Below are 19,396 nucleotides of genomic sequence, written 5' to 3'. Positions count from 1 at the left end.
GGCCACAGTATGCGAGCTGGGTGCCGGAGGGGTTCGGCACAGCCAAGCTCTCAGGGATGATGCTCTGCCCCTTAGCAGCCTGGCCAAGCAGGCGAGGGGCGGTGGGGGCCTGGCGGAGCAGCAGCGCGCAGAGGGAACGTCTGGAATCCCACCCTGGGCCGGTGATTGACACCCCGGAGGCTCGCTCCTCTTGCCAACCTCAAAGCAAAGCAGCCAATGAGCTCCGCACGGGGCGGGTGCAGGGCTCGGGAGCCGCCGGTACTTAGACTCGCCGGTGCTGGGGGCAGCCCAGAGCGGAGCGGGGCTGTCCAGGGAAAGGCAGAGCGCGTCCAAAGAGCTGGAGCTGGAGCCGGGGCTCGGGGAGGGGCAGGGGGCGCCGGGGATGACGCTGCTCACCTGCTCTGCGGCTCCCATGGGGACAAGAAGTCTTTAAGGGAGTTGGGCGCTTGGCTGGAGCGGGGCGATCACGGGTACGGAGCGCCCGGGGGGTCGCTGTCAGGAGGCTGGTCCCAGAGGGGCAGGACCGGGGCCGCTGCTGCGGGCGGGAGTTGGAAGGGGGCAGCCGGGGTGTCACGGCTCGGCTCCCGGGAGCCAGACGCTGCCCTGCCGTGCAGCCCCGCCGAGGCGGGCGCCCGGGAGCCGGGGCAGAGCGTGCTCCGCTGGAGCCACGGGTGCGAGCCGGGACGCTCTCAGCTCCAGCCACCCTGCGCCCTTCTCCCCCCAGGCCAGAGGCTCTGCGGTGAACTTTACCCCCTTTCCTCCCCCGGAGCCCAGGAGCCGACGGGGACCCTGGAAGCGGGACAGGGTACGGATGCCGCCCGGGACGCCGCACCCCGGGGACGGCTGCGGTCCCCACGTCTCCCGGGAGAGCTGTGCCCGCCGCACGCGGCTGCACCGCTGTGGCATTGTGCGGGTGCCCCCGGTACGGCTCCATGCCCGAGCCACGCGTGTAACGCTGGCACCGGGCAGGGCGCAGCCCCAAAGGGGCACAGTGGGAGGGGAGGGAGGGTTCTCCTAACGCGGGGAGCGGGGACGCGATCCGGGAGGGGAAATCACTGAAACTCAGTGCCTGGATTTTTTTTTTGTTCTTCCTCCTCTCCCTTTTCTCCTTCTTTCCTTTTCCCCCCTTTCCCTCTCTCCGTCCTTCGTCTCTCCTCCCTCCCACACCCAGACCCGGCGATTCCTGCCCTCGCCTTGCCTTGTCATTGATGGGAAATCAACTGGATCGCATCACCCACCTGAATTACAGCGAATTGCCGACCGGAGACCCCTCGGGGATCGAGAAGGACGAGCTGCGGGTCGGGGTGGCTTACTTCTTCTCGGATGAGGAGGAGGACCTGGACGAGCGAGGCCAGCCGGACAAGTACAGCGTGAAGGGCTCCAGCAGCCCTGGGCAGGAGACCCCCACCCACCACCACCAACTGGTACTGAACGAGACCCAGTTCTCCGCCTTCCGCGGCCAGGAATGCATCTTCTCCAAAGTCAGCAGCGGCCCCCAGGCTGGGGACCTGCGCGTCTTCTCGGTCTCGGCCCTGCCTGCCCTCAGCAAGCCGGGAGACTTGCTGGAGCTGCTCTACCTGGGGCCATCCGACCACCCACCCCCACCCCCGCACTGGGCAGTTTATGTGGGCAGCGGGCAGATCATCCACCTGCACCAGGGCCAGATCCGCCAGGACAGCTTGTACGAGGCGGGCGCTGGCAACGTGGGCCGGGTGGTGAATAGCTGGTACCGCTACCGCCCCCTGGTGGCAGAGCTGGTGGTGCAGAACGCCTGCGGGCACCTGGGTTTAAAAAGCGACGAGATCTGCTGGACTAACTCGGAGAGCTTTGCCGCCTGGTGCCGGTTCGGGAAAAGGGAGTTCAAAGCCGGGGGGGAGCTGCAGGCTGCTGCCGGCACCCAGCACCAGCAGCAATACTATCTCAAGATCCACCTGGCTGAGAACAAGGTGCACACGGTGCGATTCCACAGCCTGGAGGATCTAATAAGGGAGAAGCGCAGGATCGATGCCAGTGGCAAACTGAGAGTGATCAAAGACCTGGCTATAGTGGATGGGAAAGAGTAACGAACAGCGGAGGGACGAGGTGCTCCCTTCTTTCCCCGGCTTGGCGAGAGCTGTCTGCCACAGACAGACCGGGGGCTGCGCTCTCTGGTGGGACGCAATTTAAACCGGAATCCATGGCAACATTCCAGAAAACCAGCATTCTTCTTACACCCATAGCCAGTATTTGGTTTGGCTTTTAATAACATTTAATGAACGAAGAAAGAGAGGGGAAGCAAAGAGCGGTATGTGTGGAAGAGATTTACAAAGTATGTGGACAAAAAGTCTCTCCTGTCGATCGATGTTGGCCATTCTAGCAACATGCTAATAAAATTTCAAATTGAAATTCTTTTTAATTTATTTTCATGGCTTTAATCCATGATACCTTTTAAACATTTGGGGCCATAGAAGCAGATTTAGCTAAAGAGTTTTTAGCTAATAACATTTGCCTGTCAAACAAACAAACTGTCTCAAGTCTTCTGCTAGTTCTGTGGGGTGAGAGGAGGTTCTGTTTGTTTTATTTCTAAATGCATCTTGTAGCCACAGCCCCAGTTTTAGTCCAGTAAACTATAGCAAGGTATCAATCAGGTGTAAGTGTTTTTACCTTTCTCTGGCAGAAATTGATCACAAGTTTAAAAATCTGTTCTCTTCTTTTTTCCTTCCTGTATGCAGTTCTCTTTCTGCTAGATGTTCTCACAATACCTTAGTGTTCTACTCTTTTTGAAAATATTAAGAGTTGGTGAGCAGCTGTTTTCTTGAGACCAAAGCCATTCTGAAACATTAAATAAAGGATGGGAAGTATTCTGGTGAGCAATTTACATACATGCTTTTTCCAGAGAGCAATCCTGCAAGGTCTCCTGCTCTAGGTTTGCCTTTCATCCCACAGAGCCACTACACCAGTACTCTGAGGATACTTTCCACCTCTTTATACACTGCAAAGAAGCAAAAATAGAATTGAGTTTGGCATTCTGAGTGTTCCAAATAATAGCAATGTGACCAAGTTTACCTTGCATTTCTAAATCTAATTAAAGAAAACAGGCTTAGTCTAAATTTAGAAATCCAAAGTTGCATAAAAAGATGCCTTTTATGTCATGAGATCAATGCATTATTTTTGTATTTCAGACCCATTCCAAGTCATTCATTGATTAATTCTCAGTCTTGAAATAAAAAGATCATAACATTCTATATATATATATAATCAGCTATCATTCTTAAGTATACTGGGACATATCCTTTTTTTATTATGTTGAGCAGCATACAATTTGTAATGACCAAGTTAATTTTGCTTGTATCAATACTGGAAAGAAAATGCATTTGGTTTTGGTTTTCCCCTCTCTATCAAGTAACAGATGGCAGAATTATTGTATATGCACTCCACCCTCTCTGATATAATGTATCTTGGCTCCCTTCTTTATTAAACAACATCATAAGCAACCTTGTTGCAACAGTACTTCATTTTAACAAACAAAGCGTTTGCCTTCCATGACTGAAGTTATGAGGATGGAGTGTACTTTACTAGAAGACTGATGTCAACATTTGTTTCACATGAGACATCTGTTTAAAAAAAGAAAAAGGGGAACATGACAACCTTATAACTGAAGGTCATGTAACTGGTTTTATATTTGCTGATATGCTTGACAAAGTTATTTGGCAATAAAATGAGAAGGTGTTTCGGGGTTTTTTTTTGTTTGTTTGTTTGTTTTTTCCCTTCAAAGCACTGATGATTACTACAACACTGTGTGAACAACTTACTTTAGTGGGAGGAATTTTTAAAAGTGAATTTCTACCCATGTCAAACAGCTGATAGAATGGCTTCAAATTCTAATAACGCACCTTTTAACAAATGTGTAATATTTTACATTTATTTTAATCATATTTGTTGGCTGATAACTGTGGCCTTATCAATAAAGAACAGCAGAAGTCTTTACATTATTGTATAGCATCCTAGGTGGACTTGAAATTGAGTACATTCCTACTGTAAGTTTCCCTAACATTGAACAGCAACTATAGTAGTTACTCCCCCCTCCCGCCATTGCTGAGTTGAGTTTCTTTCTACAGCTGTGAAGTTAATGTTAAGGCAGAAGTTAAATGTATAGTAGCAAGTTTTATATTCACAATAATAAGTGAAGTTTTGTTGAGCAGGTGATAAGATTAGGGATGGCATTATTATTATTTAATATCTATACTGCATTAGGTGCCCAAAAGTGCCATATGATACTTGGTGCCGTGCAAAAACACAGGAAGACATAGTGCCTGTATCCAATACACTTAAAGTCTAAAAAGACAAGATAATAAAGGGTAGGGGAAAAGAATGATGAGCACAGATTTAGTTACCGGTAGTTACATTTCTTTTTCTTTTTTATTATGGTGCAACGGTAGAGTGAGGGAGAATGATAGGAGGGAGGAAATACATGGGGAGCAGATAAGTGGGATATTTAGGAAGATGAGTTTGCAGGTTCTCCATATTTGACTTTTTGACTTCTGGAGCTAGATCCTCCTTTCTCTAACCTGCCTTGATATGAATAATACAGGACCAGAAGCAGAATCCTTATATAAGCAGCCTGGCACATCCCCACTAATAGGAACTGCATAGTTTATTATGTTAATTCAGTAGATTTTTAAGAGACATTTGCTTTGAACTTGTCAGTGTTATTTCTCCACAGCCCATCATCTTGGCCGTACATTAATCTTAACATTTGCTTCTTATGGAATGAATTACTAAACTGTTATATTAACAAAACCTTTTTTTTTTTTTTTAGTTTGTCTATTTCTTATAGGGCTGGCCCTGAAGTTGGTGCTGCACAGGAAAATATGGGGACAAATTCTGTGCTGAGTTACTCAAGTTACTTCATATAAGTCAGTAATGTTACTCCAGATTTACACAGGTGCAGGTAACAGCATAATTAGGCCTCTGATCTTTGCCAGACGGACTGGATATGAAAATACACGAGAAGCCCCAGGGGATAGTGATAATTTATGGTCTGATCTGCTGTCATTGGACTCAACAGCCAAAATTCTACAAACAGTGGTGCTGGACCAGGCCCTTAGAGTGTTATTTTTGCTTCTGCTCCCTCCCCCCGGCCCTTTAGTTTTCATCATGGATTGTTGGCAGTACTAAAGTCCTGATGCAAACCTAATTGTAGTTAATGAAAACTTTTGTTTTCTTAAAAAACCCAAAAACCTGTAGGTAACTTTCACTTCAATGGACTTTGGATTAGGCCTTATTGTTTAGGTATTGCTTACAATTTGTGGACCTTGCAGAAGACGTGAGATTTAAAGATACATTTGAGAGAACAGAAGGGCACCTCCCTGAGCTGGGATAGGAGGCAGCATGGAAACAGATAATAAAATGAGAATAGAAGACAACAGATAGGGGTGAAGCAGGCTGCTTTAATGCAGTAAAAGGGTTGGGGAATTATTAAGAATTGAGAACAGAAATGTGGGCAGGGGCAGAGCTGTGCAATACGTTGAAACAAGGATGAGAAGCTGGAACTTGATAGTGAGGCAGGTGGGGAAGCTAGTGGAAAGAAATAAGGGAAGGAGTGATGATGATTGTCAGGAAAAGAAGATGATTGATTATACTCATCTTGCAAGATCAGTGACCTGCCTGAGTTAAAATTTCCAAGTCTATCAGTGAAGTTATTGACAAATTAAATTATGTTTGTGGGATGTGTTTTCATTCTTCAATCTTCTTGGGTAAATTATATATCTGATATGTGTGTACATCATTGCTTATGAAGTAAATCCTAACATATATGTTATATTCAAATGCTAGGAGAATTGGGAAGTCCTGTTTTTCTGCAGGTTTGCTTTTAGCTGGTATGGTAACATTTTGGGAACAATTTAATCTCTGGTTCTGAAATCACTGTACTTGTCTCTCCAAACTGCGATCATCTGAATTGCTTACAGGTTAACATTCTATAGAGGACATCCGATTCATGCTCTCTCTAAACACAGGGAGCCTTTGTTTGTAAACCGGTTTTTACTGGCATGACCAGGTTGTTTGCCAGTTAGTGGTTGCAAATATAGTTAGTCATTCAAACAGAACTCAGCAAAACATGTTTTGTCTCTATCAGTCATGTTTCCAAGTTGTTCTCTGTTCCCCGCCTCCATTATTGCTTCATTTAAAAAACAAGTATTTGTTTAGGACAATATTCTGCTATTGATCCATGTGTTGAATTCACATTGAAATCAATGAGAGTCTGGCAGAAATGAATGAGAAGGTAAGGTCTTTATTCTGCATTAGAACATGCAGTCTTAATTATGCTGCTTCATTTAATTTTAGTGACTTTCACATGTAGGTAAGTGATGTGCAGAAATCTTTTGGAGTTTATGGACCTGATCCTGTGATGTATTGAACATCTTCAACTCCCATTGAAGTCAGTGGGGTTGAGGGTACGGAAGGTCTCAGAGGAGGGATTTAGCATCTTGCAAGATCAGGATCCTAAATGACTTCCACTCCCAACCCTCTTTGTATGCTGTTATGGAGGAAACACTGAGCTGGGATAGGCTTTGTAGATGTTAATGCCAGTACTCAGATCTCATTCATTATTGTGGAAGATTACTACTGGAATAGTTTAATACTTCTCCATCCATAATTTTCTCTGACTGCTGATCCATGTTGTTATTTATGTTGCACAAACTATGTGCTTTGTAGACAGGTAGGAGAATAAAATCCCTACCCCAAAGAATTTATCTGGATGTGCATTTGGAGATTTATTAAACACTTGTAGTAGTAGGCATCCTTAAGTCTGGAGAGACCATGGATATGTGCCCCGGAGAGGTAAAGAATTTACTGAGTTTAATGGCAGCCATGGTTGTGGCTGAAGAGACACACTTGAGAGCGACAAGCTTTGCAGCGTCTATCACATTTAAAGGCGATGTTTCGACCATGTGGCCTTTGCCTTCTGCGAGCTCTTTTCTCTTCTGCTAAGCTGGACAGCTTCCTCTCATAACTCGTAACTTTGTTAAGCTCTTGTTTCCAAAGGCTGCAGTCTTGAGTGTGATCTTCACAGTTATCCACATCCTTGTCCGTTTCTTTGAGGTCTTGCTTGCACACATCCTTGAACCGCAATTTTGGGCTTCCTTTGGGTCTTTTTCCAGATGCCAGTTCACCATAGAGGAGGTCCTTTGGGATGCACCCATCATTCATTTGGCACACATGCCCAAGCCAGCGGAGGCATCTCTGTTTGAGGAGTGTTTGCATGCTGGGTATGCTGGCCCATTTGAGCACCTCATTGTTGGTGACTCTGTCCCTCCAGGATATTCCAAAGATTCGACGAAGACAATGCACATGTTGAGCCCCTTTTCCTGATGAGAGTATAAGATCCATGCCTCACTTCCATACAAAAGTGTGCTGATAACATATGCATGATACACACAGATCTTTGTGTGTTCTGTTAGTTTATTGTTTTGACATACCTTCTTGCTCAGTCTACCTATTGTTGTAGCAGCTTTTCCGATGTGGATGTTGAGTTCCATTTCAAGTGAGAGGTTGAGTGCGATAGTGGACCCCAGGTAAGTGAACTCATTCACCACTTAAAGTTCATAGTTGTACTTGTAGTAAGTCAATTGTATTCCAAAATATAGAGCTTTGATCCTGAAACAGGATCTGTGTAGCTGGAGTCTTACTCTGGGGTGGGTCCCATTGCAAGATTGAGGCCTAAATGATAATCTGTGAATAAGGTAATGGGGTACCCTATTGCTGCTGTTAGTTAAATTATGGTCAGTATTTCCAGGATAAACCCAGATCTTATTTTAATTTTTGTTATTATGAAGGGTTTTTACATTGTCTGTAAAAACATGTCTTAGTTTGAAATTTGACATACAAAATAGTCAATACTAGAATGGATCTTTTGACAAAATTTAATTTGATTTGTTTAAAAGTTTCAGTATAAAGAAAGTAATGAATGATGGGATTAGAAACTTCTTTGAGCTGTTGTAAATCAAAAAATAGGAGTTGTGTATGTTGGAGGCGGAGTAGGGGTGGAGATAGTGAGCCAGATTCTGCTCTGATTTAAACTACTGTAAATCCAGAGAAACATCCTGTGTTAATGGATTTTTCATCAGATTTACACCGAGGTAGCTGCCAGCAGAATTTCACCCCTACTGTAAATTTTAAAAGTGGCTATTGAACATGTGAATTTTCCACTTTGCAGAAAAATTTTACTACAGCTAAATAATACAGACCTACATGTTAAGAGGAATGTTCTGAACATACCGTAATGGTGACATATGGTTGTATGCATATTAATAGTATTGGAACTATGTTATTCTTGGGAAATAAACTATAATTGGTCCAATGGCATTTTACATTTAAAGCAGCCAATAGTATGTACTTTAATTTTGTATTAACAGTAAGATCATTGTGAGCTAATCTATCTTGTGAATTCTTAAATACTTTCTTGACACTTTTATTCTTTTGCTTTTTTTAGGGCCTTAATCGGCAAACATTTATGCACGTGCTTAGCTTTATTCATATGAGTATGGGATGACTCATGTGAGTAAAGATACTTCAGTGTTTGCAAGATCAGGCTCTTAAACGCTGCTTAATAAAAGAACAAAATTCCCTTAATTTAATATTTATTCTAGGACTGACTTTTCAAAACAGGGATCCAATCCAACTCTTTCCAGGCAAACTCTCACTGGGAGTTTTGTGCGAATTATATCTGCAAGATTGGCCAAAATAACACCTACTTAACTGTACATACACCAATTGTCCATGCAAAATTGGCTTTCCCTTGTGCAAAAGGGGTAATTGTTTATGTAAATGATTCAGGCTTTGTGTGTGTGTGCGCGCACATGTGTGAGAGGTGCAGTTTATGGGCCTGATTTTCAGCAGTAGCTGAATAGCCATATCAATTGACATTGATGGAAGTTTCTTATTCTAGAAATCAGGCTCTATTTGAGCAGGGTTGGACAATAATGTAGTTAAGTCTCAGACTTATCAAACAAGAAATTCAGAGCTTAGTCTGAAATTCCTTTCTTTCGCTCTGTTGTCCCAGGAGCACAGGGGTCTCCAAATGGGAGGTAACTATGCAGCCCCTCTAATACAATAAAATCACTCATACTTTAGAGACTCCTTAAGCTACCACAGCAAAAACAGGGTGAGTAAAAAATGCAGTATATCATCTGCCTCAACTAATACATATAGTAAGTTTTAACATTATTTGAACATAGAGTGGCACTGGTGACTTAAGTGATAATCCATTTAAAAAAGTCACATTCAAAGTTTAAACAAAAACAACAAGGACTCATTGTGGCACCTTAGAGACTAACAAATTTATCTGGGCATAAGCTTTTGTGAGCTAGAACCCACTTCATCAGATGCATGAAGTGAAAAATTCAGTAGGCAGGTATAAATATACAGCACATGAAAAGATGGGAGTTGCCTTACCAAGTGGGGGTCAGTGCTAATGAGGCCAATTCAATTAGGGTGGATGTGGCCCATTCCCAACAGTTGACAAGAAGGTGTGAGTATCAACAGAGGGAAAATTATTTTTTGTAGTGACCCAGCCACTCCCAGTCTTTATTCAGGCCTAATTTGATCGTGTCAAGTTTGCAAATTAATTCCAGTTCTGCAGTTTCTTGTTGAAGTCTGTTTTTGAAGTTTTTTTGTTGAAGAATGGCCACTTTTAAGTCTGTTATTGAGTGTCCAGGGAGATTGAAGTGCTCTCCTACTGGTTTTGAATGTTACAATTCTTGATGTCTGATTTGTGTCCATTTATTCTTTTTCGTAGAGACTGTCGGTTTGGCCAATGCAAGCGGCAGAGGGGCATTGCTGGCACATGATGCCATATATCACATTGGTAGTTGTGCAAGTGAATGAGCCCGCTGATGGTGTGGCTGACGTGGTTAGGTCCTATGATGGTGTCCCTTGAATAGATATATGGACAGAGTTGGCAACGGGGTTTGTTATAGGGATTGGTTCCTGGGTTAGTGTTTGTGTTGTGTGGTGTGTAGTTGCTGGTGAGTATTTGCTTCAGGTTGGGGGACTGTCTGTAAGCGAGGACTGACCTGTCTCCCAAGGTCTGTGAGAGTAAGGGATCATCCTTCAGGGTAGGTTGTAAGATCAGGATAGGCCTGAATTCTTCACTCCATGCATCTGATGAAGTGAGTTATAGCCCAAGAAAGCTTATGCACAAATAAATTTGTTAGTTAAACTGCAGCAAGGGAGGTCTAGGTTGGACATTAGGAAAAAGTTCTTAACCGTCAGGGTGGTTAAACACGAATAAATTGCCTAGGGAGGTTGTGGAATCTCCATCTCTGGAGATATTTAAGAGTAGGTTAGATAAATGTCTATCAGGGATGGTCTAGACAGTATTTGGTCCTGCCATGCGGGCAGGGGACTGGACTCGATGACCTCTCGAGGTCCCTTCCAGTCCTACAATCTATGAATCTATGAATCTAGTCTCTAAGGTGCCACAAGGACTCTTCGTTGTTTTTGCTGATACAGACTAACACGGTTACCCCTCTGAAACTTGTCACCATTCAAAGTTTAGTTATAGACTAATTGGCATAGAGCAAACAGCAAGTGGAAGACCTAAGTACCTCAGTCTTCCTTGCTGATCCACAAACAGCGGAGGTGGCAGCCTGATTTGGATCTCTTGCACACAGGTGTGAATCTGGAGTAACTCCATTGAAATGAATAGTTATATGGATGTAAAACCAGTATATATAATATAAAGAATCCGGGCCTACATTTATAGCCAGCATAGAATCATAGGGTTAGTAGGGACCTCAAGGATTATCTAGTCTAACCCCCTGCCAAGATGCAGGATTTGTTGTATCTAAACCAACCAAGAAGATGGCTATCCAGCCTCCTTTTGAAAACCTCCATTGAAGGAGCTTCCACAATCTTGGCAGTCAGTTCCGTTGTTCTACTGTTCTTACAGTTAGGAATTTTTTCTTGAGATTTAATCTAAATCTGCAATGCTGTAATTTGAACCCATTGTCTCTTATCCTGCCCTCTGTGGCAAGAGAGAACAACGTTTCTCCATCTTTTTTATGGCAGCCTTTCAAGTGGTTGAAGACATGTGCCCTAGTAATCTCCTCTTTCCCAAACTAAACATACCCAGTTTCTTCAGCCTTTGCTCATATGGCTTGCATTCCATCCCTCTGATCATCTTTGTCACTCCCCTCTGGATCTTTTCCATTTTCTCTACATCCTTTCTATACATTGGTGACCAAAATTGTACTACAGCTGAGACCTAACCAGCACCGAGTAGAACAGTACTGTCACCTCCCGTCACTTGCATGCTGTGTCTCTGTTAATGCAACCTAAAACTGCATTTTCTATTTTTGCAACAGCATCACATGGCTGACTCATATTCAATTTGTGATCCACCACAACTCCCAGATCCCTCTTAGCAGTGCTGCTGCCAAGCCAGTTATCCCCCATTCTGTATTTGTACATTTGTTTTTTCTTCCATAAGTGTAGCACCTTACATTTGTCTCTGTTGAATTTCATTTTGTTGTCTATAGCCCAATTCTCCAATTCATCAAGATCCCTGTGAATTTTAGCTCTATCATGCAAAGTGTTGCCCCCCCCCCCTTTGGATCATCTGCAAATTTGATCAGGCATGACACAGTCAGAGGTATGGATAGGGAACTAGCAACACTATAGCTAACAACAGGAGTAACTATTAAGGGCCAAATTGTGATATGCTTACTCACCCTCAGCAGGACTTTGGACCCACTGACTTCAGAGGGAATACTCCTGGTGTATTATTCAGCATGAGTAAGAGTATCACAATCTGGCTTTAAAAGAGAAGTATTCTTATTCCTATGTGCCCTTTGAATAAGAGGAAAGATCATGGAAAGCAATACAAATGAGAGATTGTTTAAAAGAAATAGAAGATTTGACTGTAAATATTTATACACACATTTAATTCTTAGAACTAATATGTATGGATCATGATTATTTTATTAGTGTTGGTATAAACTGCACTGTCATTTCAATGTGTTCCTTATGTGTGCCACAGACAGATGTCTGAGATTAACCACCAACTGGATTTAACACTGTTCAAACATTTGTGCTTTAGGGTATGCTGCATTCTTCTGCATTCATTTAAAAGGACACTGTCAAGGGAATTTTCATCATTTAAATATTTTTTCTTGCTGTTTGTAATCCCTTGGAAGCTTAACACTGAAATTAGCCGTGCTCCATTGTGTACAGATATTAATGATAATATAGAGAGATATACCTGTCTCATAGAGCTGGAAGGGACATCAAGTCCAGCCCCCTGCCTTCACTAGTAGGACCAAGTACTGATTTTGCCCCAGATCCCTAAGTGGCTTCCTCAAGGATTGAGCTCACAACCCTGGGTTTAGCAGGCTAATGCTCAAACCACTGAGCTATCCCTAATCTGTTATTGTATAGTTGTTCCTAAGTGGGGGGCAGGGGGCCTTGATTTGTTACTTTAAAACATCAGTATGTTTGTTTTCAAAAGCAAAAGGGTAAGAGTTTCAAAAGCACTCAGTATTGGCCTAACTTGTCTCCCACTGAAGTCAATAGTGAACACCCATAGATTGCAATGGGACTAGAGTTAAGTAAATGCTGACTGCTTTCAGAAATCCCACTCAATATGCATAGGGTGAAACTCAACCTCACCCACTTCCCACAAAGGCCAATTAATCTTGTGTGGGAGATTAATGGGGAGATGGACCCCAAAGCCCGTGGCAGAGTAGCTGCCACAACCCCAATCCCACATGAAGGTTTTGCATCACTTGAACCACATAGATATGGATTTTCTACTCCATCCACAAGCCATCTTCGTCCATATCAGCCTATCGGGACCTGGTGCAAGGCCCCCCTCCATGGCATTCACAGAGTGCAGAGGCTGCCCAGTATGGGTATTTAGATGGTAGTCACTGAACAACCCCACCAGTAGAATTAACTGGTGCCAGGGGGACGTTGCAGAGTTCAGTCTCACTCTTGAGAACTGCATCATCTTTGCAGGCAATGAAAGAAAAATATTGGGCCTATCAATCCTGTCAATGTCCCTTGAACTAACCACATTTTCTGAAATGAAAATATGCTGCTATTTAAGATTAATACATCAAATAACTGATTTCCACAATAGTGCTGGCACCTAAAAATCCCCGTCCTTTGAGCATTAGCAACAGTTATTTCTAATCCACTGTACACTGGATATTTAGGTATATTTTAGGCTGAGATTTATATTTATGCTTTGTATAAAGACAGGAATTAGGAAGAGGGTAAGTTTGGATCAGATACAATGTGTGGGTACTGTGTTAGGAACAGAGTTGTGCAAAAATTTTCAGTGAATAGTAAATCCACCAATAAACGTGTTTTGGGGACACTGAGAATATTTCATGATTTTTGTGTCAAATTCAGCAACTGGCTTTGGCTGAAAAAGAATAGTTAAACTCAGAACTGTCAAAATTAACTGGTTTTGACATTTCCCCCCCCAAAAAATGTTATTTTGAATCTGAAATGACATTCTAAACACTTTGTTCAACATGAATGATTTTTTTTTTTTTTTAATTTTGGTTTGGTGAGGGAAAAAAATGAAAAGAATTCAGTTTTGATTTGAAATTAACCAAGTTTTCATTCAGATTTTTCAATTCAGCCACCAAACTGAAAAATCAATTTGCTTGCCTGCTTACAGAAATATTATATCATTTATATTTCTGTATAACAGAGAAGCATTCATATATGTATGTATTGCATAGAGAGGATAATTTTAGGGTTTCCATTTCATAGAATGCTAACAACTTTTATTAGTCCATCGTAAGAACTGATACAGAAAGTTGAGCTCTCTATTTTGCTGATAATCTAACTCACTGGCAGTAGGAATTGTAAGTATTCAAAGTGAATCTCATACCTACTTTGATCTTCTGATGATTCTTCTAAGAAAAACATCCAGAATAACCCAATGTGGAAGTAGGCAAGAGCACAAATGGCTTAATGCCTAGCTATACATTGCCATGTCTTCTATTCCTCTGAACCAAGAGTAGAACTTCCATTGTTCTCAATGGATGTTCTGCCTGCAAGACCAGGGCAGTATATGACTCTAAAAAGGCAATATCTCAATGTAGATATTTTACATACCTCAAAACACTTTATAATTTGAGCTTTGTGGAAGAAAAATGTATTGTAGATGTTATATAGTATCTGAAATAACACTCTCTAGTCAAAAACAACAAAGAGTCTGGTGGCACCTTAAAGACTAACAGATTTATTTGGGCATAAGCTTTCGTGAGTAAAAACCTCACTTCTTCGGATGCATCCGAAGAAGTGAGGTTTTTACTCACGAAAGTTTATGCCCAAATAAATCTGTTAGTCTTTAAGGTGCCACCAGACTCTTTGTTGTTTTTGTAGATACAGACTAACACGGCTACCCCCTGATAACTCTCTAGTCATACAACTAACCATTTGAGCTGATTGTATTATCTGTTTCAGTCTGAGAATGACTTGACTTTACAGGCCACTTGGGCTTCATTAAATTTCTGATTAGATTTCTTCACCAAAGTCAAGATATTCTAAAATTGATTAGTGGTTTTTAGTGTTTCTGTTTCTGAGTGCTCAGCTTGAGACCCCCTAGAATGGGCCATATTTTCCAAAAGAGCTGTGCACCTTCTCTCTGACAATCAGGCCCTTTTTAAGGAGACTTAAGTTTGGCATACACACACACAAATTCCAATAACTCTGAGGCACCTAAAAATTACAAGTCAGTTATAGAAAATCATGGCCAAATGCTTTAGTAGGCTTTGATAGCAGTAAAACAGATATTATAAAACACTGAATTAAATCAGTCTACTGTTCCTAATATTAAATACAAATATATTAAACATTTTATTTTTAATTCTGAATTAGTAACTCAGTCAAGAGTAAAAAAAATAGATTAAAGAGTTTCTTTCTCCCCTAGTCAAGAATAATCCCTGTTATTTTGAAATCTGCATTCCAACTACTTAGCCAAATATAATATTCCATTTGTAAAAGCAAATAGGAAATTATTTAAAATGTCCTAAAATTTCCTAAACCTTCCATTCTCTCATGAGACCTTCAAAGTGTCATTGATTTGTTCAGTCATTCTTCCTAATGTATTCAGTCAGAGAATGACGTTATTCAGATGACCAATCATAAAATGTCTAACAAAGAATTATATTGGTCAGTTTGTGGTTAATCCATATCTTATTCGTACAAATGATTCAATGGACAGTTAGTTACAAATAACTCATTTGTGAAACTTCAAATAATGCATGAACAGTAAAAATGATTAAGTGTGTGGAATAAATTGCCCATTAAATAGTTTGCCCAATTCTAATCACACACACAGGAAAAACCTGTGCCCTCCAGTAAGTTTACAGAACTCATTTAATTATTTTAAGGATTTCTTTGGAACTCATTGGCAGAGCATTTGGGCATCTTACAATAAATTAAAAACAAATATTAATTAAAACACACCCATATGGATCGCTGAATGCACTCTAACTGCCTTTTATTTGTCTCACAAAGGACCAACATACTGACATATTAGTTAATTGAATGGTTGATTGAACAAGTAAGCCTTACACTATGCGCTGAAGGCTGCCAAACTTAGATTCTGGTGGTCTGCCAGAGGAATAGAGCCCTCCATTGAGATCTCTGCTGCGGGCCTTGGAAAGTTTTAATCCCATCACTGATATTAGGAATGATCCAGCTGATCTTAGCTCCCACAAAACTAGGTTCCAGACAAGTTCAAGGCTTTAAAGATTGTTATCAATGCCTCTAATTGCTGTTGGAAGTAAACAGGCAGCCAATACACAGAATTCATGTTTCATGCTTTTATGGATTGGCCCAATCTAAGAAGGGAGCAGATGAAGATCACATGGGAATTTTCAACTAGTTCAGAATTGAAAATTCAAGTTGAGCCTTAAGGAGAGTACCTCCATCTAGATGAAAAAGGGATGGGTAACTAATAAGGACCACATTTGGGAGGAAATTAAAGCACTAGGAACCATTACTCCTACGTGTGGATCCCTAGAGTAGTAATGGATCCAAGTGTATATCAACACACTGAATTATACTGGGAAAAGCCTGGCATACCCACTGCCCTGTATGCTTCTGTAGATGCTTCTTCCTGCCCACCAGCATTCCATTAATCTTGCCTTCACTGAGCCTCTGATGGTTCTCTTTCATCCAAGTCTTGGTGTTGGTCACATACCAGGAAGAAACAAGACTAGAATATGGGAAGAAGTGGTAGAAATGAGTGTGATTCATTTTTCAATTGAGTTAATTGTTATTCTAATAATAAGAATGTAAATCATTGCCCCAACCTGAGTTTTCCTCAAATAAAGAAATGAATTGTAAGGAATGACAACTTCACAGGAGATGTATGAGGAATTACAAAACAGAGAGCATGTCTACAGCGCAAAAAATGATCCACAGCCGTGTGTCTCAGAGGCCAAATCAACTGACCTGGGCTCATGCTACAGAGTAAAATTCGTGGACAAATTGGAGAGAGTCCAGCGGAGGGCAGCAAAAATTATTAGGGGGCTGGGGCACATGACTTATGAGGAGACGTTGAGGGAACTGGGCTTATTTAATCTGCAAAAGAGAAGAGTGAGTGTGGATTTGATAGCTGCCTTCAACTACCTGAAGGGGGGTTCAAAGAGGATGGAGCTAGGCTGTTCTCAATGGTGGCAGATGATAGAACAAGGAGCAAGGGTCTCAACTTGCAGTGGGGGAGGTCTAGGTTGGATACTAGGAAAAACTATTTCACGAGGAGGGTGCTTAAGCACTGGAATGGGCTACCTAGGGAGGTGGTGGCATCTTCTTCCTTAGAGGTTTTTAAGGCCTGGCTTGACAAAGCCCTGGCTGGGAGGATTCAGTTGGGGTTGGTCCTGCTGAGCAGGGGGTTGGACTAGATGACCTCCTGAGGTCTCTTCCAACCCTAATCTTCTATGATTCTATGAAAAATAGCAATGTGGACATTTGGTTTTGGAATGAAGCCCAGGCTCTGAAATCTGGTAGGGTTGAGTCTCAGAACCTTAACTCTAGCCTGAGTCTGATCATCTACACTGCAATTTTTAGTCCCATAGCACAAGCCCAATGAGCCTGAGTCAGTTGACTAGGCTCTGAGACTAACTGCTGCAGATCTTTTTTTTTTCTTCAGTATAGACATACCCAGAGACTCTAAAAACTGAGGGGACAAATTCCAAGCTGGTGTAGCTCCTTTGACTTTAGTGTCAGTTTACTCTAGCTAAGGATCTGGCTTTGAGAAATGTTATATGTGCCCCACCATGTAGGGAAGTAAAGACAGTTATGCACTAAAATGTCTATGGGCATGACTACAATGCAGAAAAAAACAAAACAAAAAAACTCCTGTGGCACCAAGACTCAAAGCCCATGTCAGATGACTTGCTGGGTTTCACAGCTGGGCTTCAGCTGAAGCAGGGATGTCTACACTGGTATTTTTAACTCCATAAAAATTGAGTTCAAGTTGACCTGGGCTCTGAGACCCACTGCTGCAGGTTTCAGGGGAAGGGGGGATGTTTTTGTTTTGTTTTCAGTTTTTTTGCAGTGTAGAGGTACCATATGTCTGACAGAATCACTTTCTGCGGCATTATGTCTGTGATGTTGCACTACATACTTTTATAAAAATATGTTTATAAGTGTGGATATGATGTAACTGGAATATGCTTTATGCAAAAGGTCTCTTGTAAGGTATCATTATAAAGCTTATAATCTACTGAGTGTGGTCATCCTATTTGTATGAATGTATCATTCTTGTATCTGAATCTAGGAATATGAAATATAACTCTGAGGTCCTATTGTAATTATGCAAAGTGTGGATCATTAATGGTGGTTTGGAATCTTGATGGCTTCCATTAACCAGGACAATTGGTTGTAAATGGTTCTGTTTATTTGTAAGACTCCTGCATATCTGTGTGCCAGGGTGTGGGTAATAAAGTCTCACAGGACATGTGATCATGTCACCTGAACTGGAATCCATCTTTAACCTGGTGCTTTTCGATTTAGAAGGAGGGATGGGAACCCAGAGAGAGAGAAAAGATTCCCGCCTTATGTCAAAGCTATCAAAGGGGGCCAGTCATGGAGAAATCCCCTAGTAACCATCTGAGCTGGAACTAACAAGAACTGTACCAGGGGAAAGGATTGGGCCTAGACTAAGAAGGAGTCTTGTCTGTGAAAGAAGCTTATTGGAACATCTCTGAGGGTGAGATTTACCTGTATTCGTTTTCTTAAATGTATTAGGCTTAGACTTGCATGTTTTGTTTTATTTTGCTTGGTAACTTACTTTGTTCTGTCTGTTATTACTTGAAACCACTTAAATCCTACTTTTGATACTTAATAAAATCACTTTGGTTTATTAATTTACCCAGAGTAAGTGATTAATACCCCGGGGAGCAAACAGCTGTGCATATCTCTCTATCAGTGTTATAGAGGGTGAACAATTTATGAGTTTACCCTGTATAAGCTTTATACAGAGTAAAACGGATTTATTTGTGGTTTGGATCCCATTGGGTTCTGGAGACAGGAGCACTTCTTAAGCTGTTTTCAGTTAAGTCTGCAGCTTTGGGGGCATGGTTCAGACCCTGGGTCTGTGTTGCGGCAGGCTTGCGTGTCTGTCTCAACAAGGCAGGGTTCTGGAGGCCCAAACTGGTAGAGAAAACGGGCTCAGGGGTAGGCTCAGCACGTCAGGTGACAGTCCCAAGGGGGTCTCTGTGACCGAACCCATCACAACGTCTATGATTTTTTTTTAAAGCCATTCTCTGCCAACTGTGAATGACAAATATTCAGGTGGGTAAATAAATTCTATCACATTCTAGCAGGGGAATAAGATGTTGTTGAATAAGCTGCCTTTGTTTCCCCAAATTTTGAAGTGGACATAGTAACTCCTTTGCATACAGTGCTTGGAAAATATCAGAGGAAGGAAAATACCAAAGGAAACAGCATATTTTGATGGTAAAGTCACATCTCAATGACAGTGAATGTCCAACACAGACTGCGGGTGGCATGCTACTTTCAGCAGATGTGACAGATAGTTCACTGCATACCAGTAATGAGAGATTTAGGGTAAAATTTAAGAGTACCTCAGGGTATTGCAATTAAACACTTGCAGCTTGGCCCGGTCAGCTGACTCAGGCTTGTGGGGCTCAGGCCTGGGGCTGTTTAATTGTGATGTAGACATTTGGTCTCAGTCTGGAGCCTGGACTCTGGGATCATTCAAGGTTAAACAGCACGGTAGCCCAAGCACTGCAAGCCTGAGTCAGCGGACACAGGCCAGCCACAGGAGTTTAATTGCAGGGTAGACATACCTTAAGTCTGTCAGAGTCTGTCTACACAGCAACTTGGGGTGTTTGTTGTAGCATGTGTAGATATACCTGTC

At 42.1% G+C, this 19,396-nt stretch overlaps 1 protein-coding gene across 4 annotated transcripts; it reads left to right on the top strand.

The window, feature by feature from the left end:
• The first annotated feature begins 201 nt into the window (after window positions 1-201).
• Window positions 202-3,473, top strand: LRATD1 (LRAT domain containing 1). Of its 4 annotated transcripts, none has more exons than XM_065587668.1 (2): window positions 202-470; window positions 1,250-3,473. In XM_065587668.1, the coding sequence occupies exons 1-2, from the start codon at window positions 217-219 to the stop codon at window positions 2,061-2,063; spliced, it is 1,068 nt and encodes a 355-aa protein (XP_065443740.1). In that variant the 5' UTR covers window positions 202-216; the 3' UTR covers window positions 2,064-3,473. The 4 variants fall into 4 exon arrangements, with proteins under 4 accessions (XP_065443740.1, XP_005293150.1, XP_042704635.1 ...); XM_005293093.4 differs by having other exon boundaries at window positions 253-470; window positions 1,172-3,473; XM_042848701.2 differs by lacking the exon at window positions 202-470 and adding an exon at window positions 513-805 and having other exon boundaries at window positions 1,172-3,473.
• Window positions 3,474-19,396: the final 15,923 nt, after the last annotated feature.

This window comes from Chrysemys picta, chromosome 3 (assembly GCF_011386835.1).
Source record: "Chrysemys picta bellii isolate R12L10 chromosome 3, ASM1138683v2, whole genome shotgun sequence".
NCBI classification, from domain to species: domain Eukaryota; kingdom Metazoa; phylum Chordata; order Testudines; family Emydidae; genus Chrysemys; species Chrysemys picta.
This window is presented reverse-complemented; position numbering and strand designations above follow the sequence as displayed.

Excerpts from the sequence above, each read along its gene's own strand:
- LRATD1 (XM_065587668.1), top strand. The coding sequence starts at position 217 with ATGAGCTCCGCACGGGGCGGGTGCAGGGCTCGGGAGCCGCCGGTACTT. Across the intron at positions 471-1,249 it reads CTGGAGCGGGGCGATCACGG|CGAATTGCCGACCGGAGACC; the intron begins GTACGGAGCGCC and ends CCTGAATTACAG.